This window comes from Rhyacophila brunnea, unplaced genomic scaffold (assembly GCF_057557595.1).
Source record: "Rhyacophila brunnea isolate RB1 unplaced genomic scaffold, BYU_Rbru_1.0 scaffold_4, whole genome shotgun sequence".
Taxonomy (NCBI): Eukaryota; Metazoa; Arthropoda; class Insecta; order Trichoptera; family Rhyacophilidae; genus Rhyacophila; species Rhyacophila brunnea.
The window spans coordinates 7,799,773-7,814,420 of record NW_028233068.1 but is presented as its reverse complement, the minus strand read 5'-3'; the positions used below and the strand labels follow the sequence as shown (position 1 = coordinate 7,814,420).

The following is a 14,648-nucleotide window of genomic DNA, read 5'->3' as shown; positions in this document are numbered from 1 at the left end:
AATTTATCAAGGAATACTTGAACATATCCAATTTTTTCCAAAACATTTTCTGAGATATAATTTTTCTTATCTAGTCAGTTTATTTCCTGCTAATAATTTTTGCTACATCATTTAACAAATATTTAATCATTTTCTAGTGCATGTGAAATAGTATTATTATTTTAACATTCGCCCTTCTCAAAAATATCGTGTCTGGTAGCCATACACTATTTTATATGACATTCATTTCAAATGTCAGATTCAAGTTGCAAGGTTGGCTTATCGTCAACATAACCTCTTTCGCCTTGCATTGTTGTTTATGTTCTCTATAAAATTAAGAAAACTACCAATTAATATGGCAGAAATAGTCGAAAAAGATGCCGCAATTGAAGATAACTCTGTGGTGGTGACAGAAAAACCTGACGTCAAGGAACTGGGAGAGTATTCTTATCTGGACACCGGCGGTTTTTCTTCGGAAATCTTTAAAATACAATTGAGGAATCTTCCCAGGCATTACGGACTCAGCGTGAGTTTCTGAATTACTTAATTTTAATTGGTATACTCTATTATAAATATAATTTACTCTGTTGCATTGTTATCATTTGAAAATGTGACACAATTATAAAATATTGTAACAGGATGTTAAAAAATGCACCACTTTCGACCCGAATTTAGGGCCATCAAAAAGAGTATTAGTGTTTTTCGATCGGTGCATACTTCGGTATCAATAGATTTTTGTCGATACGATGCCAGTATCAATATTTACTTTCGTTACCGATATGTTTAGCGTTTTTTTTTCGGAAAAATATCCCAGCGGACATTATTTGTATCTGATACTGAAACTTGCAAGTATTTATAGTTTTGACCAATACTTCGATACTCTGGCATTGATATTTTTCTTCTGATAGGATACCCATACCAAGTATGATATTATGGTCCGGACATAAGTATTGTAGCATTTTATCTAGTCTTGCAAACTTCTGTCGCTTGCAATTATTGGTCAGTCTGATCTTATAAGTAAGAATATGATTTTACATGTTCTAAAAATTTTACCTGACTTTCGGCACATTCGTAAATTTTAGATGCCAGCATAAAATTCCTAACAAATTAACAAATTTAAAAGAATTTACTTCTTCATGTGTTGAAGGTGTTGGTTAGAAATATGTATTAAGGTTTGTTTACACTGGTTTAGTGCTAATCATCACTACTCACACTAATAAGCATTAGTATGCGGCCTGTTTACACGTGTCGGTATTAGTGCGAGTAGCGAGTACTAATGATTAGTATTATACCATGTAAACAATTCCTTAGCCGGCTCTCACATGTCGAATACGTCGATATGACGTCATCGTGATTCACACGTTATCTTATGAACCTTCGCACACTGCTGGAATAAATATTTTAGTAAAAAAACATCTGGAGGCACATGCAACTATTTTCACCTAACATGCAGTGCAGGTATAAACCCGAAATGTCGCATTACGGCATTCATTTTGGCTTCCTGAGTGACGTCACTGTCCTCTCACTGCCTTGCTGTACGCACGTAAGAAAGTTGCATATTTCGCTCAGTTTTGATTTTTTATGACTCTTATCCCAGGCGAGACAATTTTCAATGTGTGACTGGGCTTAGGCAGGGTTTTATGTCTAAAAATCCTCTAGAACAAAATGTGTGTTGAAACAATTCCAAATCTTTAATCAAAACAATTATTGTGATGTTATTAGGAGCTGAAGAAATTGATGACGACAAAGCTAGGACTCGAGCCATCGAAGATTAAACCCGCCAGAAATCAGAGCATGTGGGTTTACATTTGTTTCCGAAATGAAGAAGATCGTTTGAAAGCTATTGCTGCACTCGATGGCTACTCATGGAAAGGCCAGGAGTTGCGAGCTCAGGTACATTAATATATTATTTTATTTCCCTTTTCTTTATAATACGTGCCCAATACCTTGCGTCGGCAATGGCAACGTCTGTTTTATGCTATGAGATTTGATTTTTTCGCTGCATTCATTAATGGAGACTTTACAGATGAAAATCCTCCTTCACATTCAGTTTGGGTATTGGGTTCTACATGCACAATTTTTTTTATTACACGGTTGGCACACTTTCAAAGGACTATTTCTCCCTTCTTTGAATGATATACTAACTGCATTCCACTGGCCAGTGGATTTTGAGGGAGTTGCTCATGTTTTCAGAATACACCATAAGGAGGTGAAGATAAGAATTGAATAGAAAAGGCTATTCACCAACTTAACCAACCCCGTTTAGAACAAATAGTATCAGCTATTGATTTCGTCCATTTAAATACATTTATTTTTAAATTTAAGGCAGCTCAGCCAGCTCCCGACCCGTTGTTCAGAAAACGTAAAATGGATAATGAGCGCAATGAAGACGGGAAGAAGAAGAAACAAGAAATTGATGAAAGTATAAGTCTGCAGGAAAGATTGAAAAACACCACCATCCCTTATTGGAAGATGCCTTATAATGAACAGGTTTGAAGAAATCTTGAAATCTCAGTCCCTTTGCCTGAATAAATATTACAAAATTATAATTCTAGTTATTTTATTGGATTAAACAATTACATTAAGTATTAGAAATTTAAGACGTCTACAGTGTGGAAAAATACATTCTATAATCTATATACACCAGTGGCGAAGGGTGGAGGTAGGCTGTTAAGATCTGCCATTAATAGTGCACATTAAACTTTGTCTGTCATACGTATTTGTTTACATTGAAATAAGACTACATAAATTTACTGATGGTTTTGGTTAGTTTATAAAATTCAATTAAACCATGCGAAAACCAAGCCATAATAGATAATAGTCAAAAAAGACTCATCTATCTATAAAATATCTAAAATTATGCAATTAAATCATACATAACTTTTGATATCTTATGGATAGAATAATATTTTTTATCTATTATAGTTTGGTTAGGCAGGGTTTAATGAATTTAAACAAATAAACCAACAATATGACGTGTAATATTATGTATTCTTAATTCAACGAAAACAAATTTGTATGAGTGAAAAAGGGTGCACAATTTTGTCATATCGCCCAAAATATACCAAAAATAATATGGTTTGGTTTAGGCAGGGTTTAATTGATTTATAAAAAGTAACCAACACCATCTGTAAATTGTAGTCTTAGTTCAATAAAAACAAATACGTATGACTAACAAAGCTTAATGTACACTATTTATGACGGATCTTAACAGCCTTCCTCCACCCTTCGCTTCTGATATACACCAATGGCGACCGCGATTATATAACGATACCTATAATTTTATTCATATCATTATAAGTATTGTTTCACTCGTCACACTATCTTTAACTACTGTTATAGCTTTGCCTTGCTATGTGACGACAGGAATAGCTATCGATCAAGAAACTAATTTGTGTGAATTTAATTAATATTATACTATCTGATTTGTTCGTATGGTGTCCTTTCAACTATCATTTAGTAATGCATGCTGTTATTCGTAATAATTTTATTTAGTTATCTATGCATAGCTACCATGTATGTATGTTGGCTAATTATTGTATTTCTTTTTTAGACTGATATGAAACACAAAGAAGTTGTAGATATAGTCCGAAAGCTTACAAAGAACTTGCGAAATGGCAACAATGACCTTATTGGCTACATTCAAAACAAATCGAAACTTCACAACGGGTTAATTTGCCAAGTCGACCAATTGAAGACAGGCGAATTGATTAATGGCTACCGTAACAAATGCGAGTTTACTCCGGGAATAGATGCCGATACCAAGCTGCCAACTGTAGGTTTCCGTATTGGTAGTTATGTGCAAGGATGCACTGGGGTGGCCCCAGTGGAAGATTTATGCCACATTCCGGATAACATGAAGAAAGCTGTGCTGGTAAATATCATTCTTCTTTTACCATTATTGGTTATCATGCATCATGCATCACTTACTAATTTTCCAAGATATTCATTAGGTCTACCAAATATATATATCCAATGCATGATATTTAGGGGATCTTTTGAATGCCGGAATTCGATTCCGACTCAAAGAAGGTCAGCTAAGGCTTAGATCAGCATATGGCTAAGTTAGGTCAAACATTTAAATTAGCACACATCGTCATAAGTGGCCCAACAACTCAGGGCGGGTCCTAGCCTCTTCTGAGAATTTCCTCCACCTCCCCTTATGCTGAGCCAGTGTCCACAGATATCTGCGCCGGCCGCTATAGCTTTCCCTTTGTTTGGTATTCAGGATGTATGATATTGTAGTTAACGATAAAATATATTAAATTTAACTTAACAATGTGTGTAATGGACCAAGTAATCTTTTCATATTTCAGTTGTTTCAAGACTTTATAAGAGCAAGTCAAATTGCCGTATATTCACCCGAAGACCACAGCGGCAATTGGAAACAACTGACTATCCGACAATCTTTTAGTTCCGGCGAACTCATGCTTGTTATTGAAGCACTAGCCAAGGTAAACGAATACATACAGATATCGCTTGACTGATCTGGCATTTAGGATCATTTAGATCAGTTGATATTAATCGAAAATTTACTAATGTACATACATAATATTATTATATAACATTTTTTGTTATCTGTACACATTGTACAAGAAATCTCTAATCTTAATCATCAATTGATTGAAAAAGACATATTATCTTAATTTTGCAGGGCTTGGAAGGCGAGAAAATGACCGAATTAAAAAAGGAATTGACAGAGTATTTCACGAATGAAGCCGCGAAGAATTGCAACATAGTCTCATTATATTTTCACGCTTTCAAAAAACGGTAATATCATTTGATTTATTCATCGTCATTTCATGTCTATCCGGATGTATAAAGAAAACAATAATAATACCTCACCTAGACTTTGTCCATATGATGCGTTTTGACTCGCGCGCATTCCGGGTACATGTGACCTCACTGAGCCATCCACATTTAATCGCCGCGCAACACTGCTCGCGCGCGGTCGAGGTACTGGTGACCTCAGTGAGCTGTCCACATGCAATCGCGGCGTATCACAGCGAGACACGCGCCATGTGGACAAGGCCTTAGGTGTCCTTCATAGACGTCACACGATTTTCGATATTTTTTGACCTCCTCCCACATATCACCACAAAATCTTTTACATTTTTTATAAAAATTAATAACATGGAAAGAAAAGGGATTCGTTCCAAAACTACAATAAAAAGGCTGGATAGATACAGTGCGACTTTCATATTGAGTCTTCTACGTCACCACAGTCGTTTCTGGAACTTACTACATTCCCCGCGCCTGTAATTCAGTGTGTGTTCGATATCGCCTGGAGTTTTATTAACCGCTTCACTGCGGAGAATTTAATTACTATTTAATTACCACATTTAAATAACATGCTAATTATATCTAATGTCCACCTAATGAGGACACAACAGTTGTGCCGTCCACACTGTAAGGATGAATATAAGTTTTAAATCTAATAGTACAAAAACGTAATTATAATGGTCACGGTGATACGGAACGTATATCTTATGTTTTACTTAGTTCTTTTTTACTGTAATACACACGATTGTTTTTTAAATCAATTTTAAATTTCACTTTAAAAAGACACGATGTATAAAATTTCAATATAAAAAGATCGCAGGGAACTCTCAATTATCGGGGACAAAGATCGACGCACAGTCCTACACTGCGCAGGCGCGCGAAAGATTGCGCGTAATTTCAAAATGATATACTTCTAACGGCGAACTTCAGTAGTTCACAAGGGTTTGAAAAAATTGATAACTGTGAAATTTAAACATCATATTTTTGACGAGCACACAGAGATGGCAGTAGTTGGACAAATCAGCCGATATTTTAATAAAATTTGCAGTGTTCCATACAAAATATTTCCTGCATTCAATGCACAATTCAATCTATTCGATCCTACTACGATACGTTAGCCGCTATCGGGTTAACATTAAAATGCCCATACCTTTGCGGAAGCAGACAAAGAGCATTATTTCAAATGTAGAAGTATTGTGAGGAGGAGAAACCGCTTTTCAGTCTTTTCAATAGTGCCAGAGGTAGAGTATCTGCAATGCCAGAAGAATCTGTCCATCTTATGTAATATGAGAAAGATGCAGCTTTTAAAATTCCAAGTTACAATTCAGTAGAGGGGTGGGAATTTTTCTCAATTGTAACAATTGCTCGGCCCTTATTACATTACATAGTTCTTTTTCTACCATTGGTTTCTGCAACAAATGTTGCCATTAGTCAAATAATAATGGCAAATATTTAATGAGATTTGTTTTGTTCTTTTGTTAATTTACAGTGAAAAGGGGCAAGAGTTTTCGAAAGCCGAACATCTTCATGGTAAAACACACATCCACGACACAATCCTTGACCTCAATTTTAGGATTTCACCTGAAGCTTTCTTCCAGGTAAACAGTCTTCTTATTAAAAGTTCATAGTAAGTAAGAAAAAGAAAAAGAAAATGTAACATTTCACCTGCGTACAGCACAGAAAACAATTCCTGACTTTAAACTCGTTTTGCGTGAGGCAATACATAATTGCAGACAAAATACGTGAGTAGAGTTTGTCAAGCTTCATTGACAAAATTCTCTTGCAAATACAAAAGAAGGCGTTCAAATCTAAACTCATATAGGCGAAAATTCATATAAGGGATGCTCTTTGTATACCAAGCTGTTGATATCTTTCCATCAACACCACACCTCTAGAGTAGACATCATCATAATACGGTCTGGAAGTCTTAACCATCTCTAGTCTAAATAAGCTACTTATATTATGCACTTGTCATAACTTCTTGAATAATATCTAATCCAGAGTTTGAATAAAAATTTACTTGGCAAAACGGCAAATAAACAATTTTAAAAAATTGAGATTTGTTGTTTCTCTTTTGTTCATTTTATTGAAGTACTTGAAGAATCCTGGCATATTATTAAACCTGTAAAAAATATATTTCCGCGAAATATAGCACCTGTACACGTGTGTGGATTTATTTTCACCTATACTGTGTATTTTAAACTATCGCGATAATAACTATTTATACGTGAAACTGCTGACTGTCTCTCCAATCTCATTCTTCAGACGTAAGCGAGATGCGATGTATCGTATGGGTGCTATTTGACAGATGCAGACAGGTTCGGACAAGTTCGTAGGTAATCGGTAGGCGTCAAAATATTCTGTGCGCTGTAGTTCGTATTTCTTCCGGCATGTTTGCCACTATCATTCTACTGCGCATGCGCGCCATTTCATGCAAGTACCAATTATTGCATGAAAATTCAGAAGCTTCTGAAATTTTTTGATACTTGTATGCAATCGTGCAACTTGCACGATAATACGTGTCTAACACGTGCATTTTCTTGTTAAGGCCGCGATAATACGTACTGTCAGCAGTAAATCCATGCACGTGTAAACAAGGTATAAGGACGAATAATATGTCATACTGCATTTTCAATTTCATGCCACATTTGAATTTTACTGTTTTATTCTCAGTTTTAATAAATTCAAAAATATATACTTTAATATAAATGAAAGATGACACATTTATTCATAGGCACACAAATGGTTATTCGCCCTTTTATCAAAACGCCAAAAAATGACGCCGAATGAGTTATTTTTTCATGTTTATAAGTTTGTATTTGTATTGTAAAATTGCAGATAAACACCAGCGCAGCGGGAATATTATATCAAACAGCAATAGATTTGGCTGCTCCACAAAAGGAATCTACTATCATTGATATTTGCTGCGGAACTGGCACTATCGGTCTATGCTTTGCCAAGGTATCGTAACTTTTTTGACAATTGATATGTTGAAAATTCCCTAAAATAATATGTACTAATATCAATCATATGTCACATCGTAGAAAATATAGTTAAGATGATTTTAGTGGAAATGTCATTTTGTTTTTAGTAAACAGAAGTTTCTTGCACAATAACTGAAATATAGATTATATATAAATAAATGATTTTTAGTTTGTTTAATTATGTATCTATTGAGAGGTGACTGGAGGAATTATTTGCTAGGGTGACTTAGGCACCTTGCACACAGACATTCAACACAATCTTTAATAACTCATAAAATTCAACGAATAATTAAACAATGAAGCAATGTTCAATTCACTTCAAAAAAACATTAAATAGGCGGAAATAGTGAGTGCATGCATCGATTAGAAACATACCGATGCGACGTGTATCAATTATTGTTGGAAGGATATTTTTCCGTGTCCGTAAATTTGTACATAATATGCAGTTCGCCGTATCACACTTCACCGTGAAATGTTGTATCGGAAATATATGGTTGTATTAAAGACCGTCCAACCTCATTGGGTAGTATAACTGAGATCTAAATAAAACACGGTTCTTGTCGTTTTACAGGAAGCCAGTGGCAAACAAATTTTGAAAATAGCCGATATACTGTATTATTTGTTAGGTTAAGTTATGTTAGGTTAGGATCTAATAAAATTGGAACATTATTGTCAGCGATGCTTCACGAACAATGCATCATTTTTTCATCTCGGTGCTTAGTATAGTACACGGTCATCTCTTTCCGATAAGAAAGCTCACGGCAAATTGTGCTACGATGAAATGTAATATGTACAATTTACATGTAACCCATAAGTCTATGTATTTACATGAGTATGCCTATGCATGCACAGTTATTTTAACACTAATAATCATTTATGCATTATGTATATCATTATGGTGGCCTTCGATAAATTAAAACACTGTTTATTTATGATGCAGCATTGCAGTCAAGTTCTTGGATTGGAGCTGATTCCTCAGGCTGTTGCGGACGCCAAAGCCAATGCCGTGGCCAACAACATCACCAATTCTGATTTCTTCTCTGGCCAAGCTGAGGACATCATTTCTGCAGTCATCGCCAGAGCAACCAGTGATGACATCATTGCTATTGTTGATCCACCTAGGGCTGGACTACGTAAGAAATTATTTATATTATTTTATTATAGTGTAATATTAACAAAAAATATGTGTAGGAACTATATGAAAATGTATTAAATCTTATTTTTTATTCAGTTACATCCAAGCCATTCAATCCAAGCCATGATAGATAATAAATATTATTCTATCTATAAAATATGTAAAATTATGTATGTACACTATTTTTGTCGGATCCCCACAGCCTATTCCTACCTTCACTAAGATGTTTTGGTTTAAACAGGGTTTAATTGAATTATAAAAACTATCCGATACCATCGGCAATTTGTATTCTTAGTTCAATGAAAACAAATAAGTATACATAACTGACAGAGTTTGGTGTGCACTATTTATGTCAGATCTCCACAGCATATCTCCACCCTTCACCACTGCTACCAACCAGGTCACCATGAGTGCAAATATGAATTAACAAATTATTAACATATTGGTGTCATCCCCGTGCCATAAGAGCATACTTCAGTGAAACGGAAAATAATTTTCAACTATTGGTGCAATGAAATTTTGGACTCGCTGGCAATCGGAGAGCGAAAGTCGAGCTGTGAACACGTCAAATTGTTTTGTGATGGCGACGGGGGTATTAATTCTTGAATCGTGTAAAGATGACTAAAAAACGTTACCCATTTACTTGAAAAAGAAAACATGTCAATGAATATATTATTATTGTTACTAATAAAACAATAAACAGTACATTGAATGGACGCATGTTGAATTTTTATGACCTGTTGTGTTGTAATATTGTGGTTTGGTTTCCTGATCGAGAAAGAAAGCTGTCAAAAGACGAAAGCAAAAAGAAGGATTATAAAAGGACAAAAATGAGATATTTAAAAAAAATTGTTATACCTACGCTATGTAAAACCGATTAAAGCTATATTTATTACGATATTGTAGTCTTAAACCGGCCAGTTTTTTTTTTAGATAAATCGGTGTAATAATTCGTTATGAAAATTATTGTAATGTATTTATAATATATTCTTTCAACTCAATAAATAATATATTTCGGTGTTGTTTGAGCATAACCTGTTTACTGCAAACTGTTGAATGGACAGGAGAGCAATTTTAAACTTTGAATAAAATTGCCCCATAAATCTAACTTCAATTTCATTTTCTAACATTGAGAATACGTTTTAAAATAAATCAATGAATCAGAATATGACAATAGTTCAATAATTAGATTTTTATTTATTCCACTAATTAGGAAAATAATGTCACTTATCAGTCATCAAAATATAATAAGGTCTTTGGTCATGTTTTGACTATCATAATATGGTTAGGTTACATATTATGTATTATCATAGCGTTTTTGGTATTTTCAAATGAAATACAGATTATTAAAAAAACAGTTATGAGGTTATGCCCAAACAGCACCGATTTTATACGGTATTTAATGTGTCTCTGATCCAAAGCATGGGTCCAATAGGTGAAGTGAATGGCGAACAATCATTCCTCAATAAAACGGTCTGATAATGTAATATCTTTCACCCTATGGGAGCCCACAAGTTCCGTTTAAGAGTAAAAATGGAAATTTACTGATTATATTGTTTATAAGATTTTAATACACAACATTGACTGATTAATGATGGAATTTGTGCATATTTCTTTGATAGATATGCGTGCGATACATCAACTGCGTAAAGCTTCGAAGATAAAGAAGTTGGTCTTCTTGTCGTGCGATGCATCTGCAGCCATGAAGAACTTCATCGATCTCGGCAAACCGTCTTCCAAGACCATGCACGGCGATCCATTTGTTCCTACACGAGCCGTAGGAGTCGACATGTTTCCGCACACCAAACACTCAGAGATTGTCTTCCTCTTCGAAAGAATTGATGATGAAGTATGTAGAATCCAGATTGAATTGTAATTTGTACATTTATGTTACGTCGGATTCATGAAATTCAGCTAAATTTCAAAAACTGTGATGTTTCTTATTACTATTGTGATCAATTTTAATATCTACAGTTCGTGGTTATAAACATTGTTCATTAAATAATTTATTTATATTTCTAAGTAGGCAGAATGAGTCAATTTATCAAAGTTCTTACATTGACAAACAAATCGCACAACCACAACTCAAAAGCCACAAGTCAAAAAAATTACTACACTTGATTGTCGTATTGTATACAGTAAATGTTGCTAAATTCTCAGACCTCGACTTCTCCAACTTTGTCTTCATTGAAGATGCAATCCAAAATTTGGAAACCACCAAGTGCACATAGATTTTTTTGACCAACTAAAAGCTTAACAGCTAAATATGTAAATATCGTATAAGGGCAATTGTATATCGTCACTGTTCTGGCAAAGACACTAATTCGAAAAAATGTCATATTGAGTTAGTTATACCAAAATGTTCCTTATTTCAAACTTTGCCATCTGGAAACCTTCTTAATAAAAAACAGTCTTTATTTTAAAATCATCCTTTTTACGATAACTTAATAAACTCACATGATAGACGAATTCAAACATTTTAACAACTTCAAAATCAAATTACTCAAAACTAGTATTCTCCAGTTAGTGTGTTCTGCCAGAACAGAGACGATATATAGTAAAATCCCATTAATATGAACATGGTTATTTCGAAATTTGCCGCAAATCAAAATATTCGTTAACTTGTTGACCGCGGAGCATTTAATTACTATTTAATTACCACATTTAAATAACATGCTAATTATATCGAATGGTCAATTAATGAAGGCGCAAAAGGTGTGCCGTCTGCGTTGAAAGGATTAAAATTCATAAAATCTATTTATATAGTGATTTTCCGTTGATTTGATAAAACAGTCATAACAAAAAATTTGTTTCGGAAACTAAAACAATGTTGCAAAATTGCAACAAAAAACTTCTTTTTCAACGTACATAATTTGAAAATACCTCAGGAAAATATAAACCAAGTACTATAAATATGAGCTCGCGTTCACTGGATTCGCGTCAATGTGCTCTACCAACTTGGGTATGTGCGTTCTGTCTAATTGAGACGAAATTAACTAAAAGCTTTTAGTTCGGTTAATTCATTTGAATGTGATCATTGTAGACATCATCACCCATGGCCCCCACATCCTAAAGTGGGCCCGCCTACCTATCGCTAAGTTTGGCATGTGTGACGCACAACAGAAGCGTTTTCAAAATTGTGTTAGAGGTAAATGTAAGGGCTTTCAGTTTATTTTTAGCGATTTTTGTAGTTTTATGCATCTACTTGAATTATGGAGTTGTCAAGTATCAACACAAAACAATCGAAAATTGCATCTTACAACCTCATATTTTAAATGTTAATAACCCCCTCGTGAAGTATCGCGCCTTTTTTTTACTATTAGAGAAAATTTGTGATGTGTGTTTATCTCACATATCTGGGAGACCCGCCACGTCGGGCCCCCCTGAGCACGAGCCGCTAGACAAGAAGCCCAGTCAGCCCCCCTCCTTGTAGGTGCCATGCCATCACCTATCAAATGCGATCATCGCAGTGCAATATTTCAACCAAAATTCATAATATGTATAATGCACAAAATGTTGAATTGAATGTGCAAATAAAATCACTACCATATGAATGTACATATCGTCGGTGTTTTGTAAAAAGGACAAATCAACGATTTTGGCGAAATCGAGATTTTACTCTACCTCACTAGCTTTGTTGTGTAAAAACGGCGAATTTGTATGTCCATAGAAAAGTACTTAGTAAAACAATAATCGTAAGGGCGAATATCCACTTAGTGTTACGAATAAAAAGCGAATGTGACATATTAGGCCTTTTAAAATATCATATTATAATGCCTATTATATGGACAGTATTGTTTCTAAGCTTTATTATAAACTTGTTAGACATTTATAATCATCCACGGGTAATTAATAAATAAATGTCAAAAGTTAAAAATCCTCCTGTAAAATAGCATTTTGGTTAATTCGCCTTTTTTTTACAAAACGATGACGATACGAATTCGGTTTGGATGTAATGATCGCATAAGTAAAATCACAATTTTATTATTGGTTTATTTATTTATTGATATATTTTTTGTGTTACTTCGTTTCAGACTGCGGCATCATTTGAATACACAAAAGAGAAACCGGAATCAGAAACTCAAACCGCAGAATGCCTTAAAGAATAAACTTTTATTAAATGACACCTAATGGTTCGGTATAGGAAGATATAAATAAATATTATATTTTGGAGATAATAAATATTTTGACTATTAAACTTATTGTATTCTTTCAAACCTTTCTCTAATCTTTTTTTATTTTAATCGTAAGCCTAATTACAAAGATAAGAGAGTGACAAAAATTAGTCAATGCTCGGATATATCCGATATTGTGGTATGCCACAGAAATGATTCATAAATGATTCACTCTGATTTAAGTATTTATATGATAATTCGTCTTGATAAGAAATGCATCAAAGAAATTTTATAAAAAGAGTATTACATTGAAGCGCTTACTTTCAAAAGCGGCTAAAATGATTTTTCGAGTATCTTGAGTTGGATATATATTTTGATAAATATATTCGTCTACTATCATAGTATGGTCTGAGTTTTAGTTTCAAAACTCGGCTAAATACGTCGATATTAATTATTAAAAATCTACCTTAGTTTCAAAATCGGCTAAAACGGTAGTAAAAGATAGATAAATTGAAATAATATATTAAGTTATTTCAATTTTTCTCATAATTGCATAAAACCGTTTTAGCCGCTTTTGAAAGTAAGCACTTCATACAACATTTATACAATCTCTGTGAGATAATTAAAAAAGTTTTTATATTCTACAATAGTAGTACAAAAGATGATAGACGCGACGTTCGTTCAAACCGTACCAGATTGGCACAACGATGGGGAAGAAAGGATGAATGCGACCATAATTGGCCCAACCACTGGTGAAAATATCACCCATATACCGTCTGACAACAAGATCTCGTTGATAACAGGAAGTCGCTGTAGTTGCATGTAGAAGAATTCTCACGGACGTACCTGTTATGGCGGCATCACATGTATAAATAATGTATTAGCTCCGTTTTTAGATGCAACTTCTTTTCTTCTTCACAATAAACCAACAGTTTACTAATAATAATTCTGACATCACTCCTGATAGTTTTATACATATTTTTATTATAAAAAGCATCAAATTATGTAAATTGTTAGATCCGTTCACCAGGGAAGCGTAAAATGAAATGATAATTTTGGGAGCGTTTCTCATTTGAAAACGGAGGTGCGATTAACTGCACAGGAGGGGCTTGTTAGTTCACAGTTTTAACACTTGGACAAGAAGTTATTGTTCGACAATAATGCCCATCGTTTTAGTTGTATGAAAAAGTGTCTATACATATACATTATAATTATATAAAAATAACCCAAAACAAGAAAACGAGCCTATATACCATTAGTTAATGATGCCAAAATACTGCAACTTTTGCTGTTTTTAACATTCCACTAAATAACAATGTCAGCAAATCCATATATTTGTTTACGTTGAGACTAATCTCAATAATAATAGGAATATGACATATCATAAAGAAATGTTTAAAAGATTAGAAACAATTGTATAAATAAAACCAATATTGAATCAACTACATTCCTTTGTGGATGAATAATTAGTATTTATTTTATCAGTGTACAGTTGTATGCAAAAATATAAGTAACACAACTTACCAACAAACGGGGTTTTTGTGTTTATACTTTACTAAAGATGTTGGAGCAACCTCAGTTAAAATCTAGTACCCTGAATGCTCATACCTTGTGGTGAATATGTGGTGTGCAGTAGTTGTGAAGGGTGGAGGT

General features: G+C 33.9%; 1 protein-coding gene across 1 annotated transcript; it reads left to right on the top strand.

Moving 5' to 3' along the window:
• The first annotated feature begins 220 nt into the window (after positions 1-220).
• LOC147066781 (tRNA (uracil-5-)-methyltransferase homolog A) lies at positions 221-13,096 on the top strand. Its single transcript, XM_085954690.1, has 11 exons — positions 221-505; positions 1,702-1,872; positions 2,305-2,469; positions 3,533-3,853; positions 4,296-4,433; positions 4,634-4,749; positions 6,251-6,359; positions 7,600-7,722; positions 8,686-8,878; positions 10,503-10,729; positions 12,915-13,096. Exons 1-11 carry the CDS (start codon positions 299-301, stop codon positions 12,987-12,989), a joined length of 1,845 nt encoding a protein of 614 aa, XP_085810816.1. The 5' UTR covers positions 221-298; the 3' UTR covers positions 12,990-13,096.
• The last annotated feature ends 1,552 nt before the right edge of the window (positions 13,097-14,648 follow it).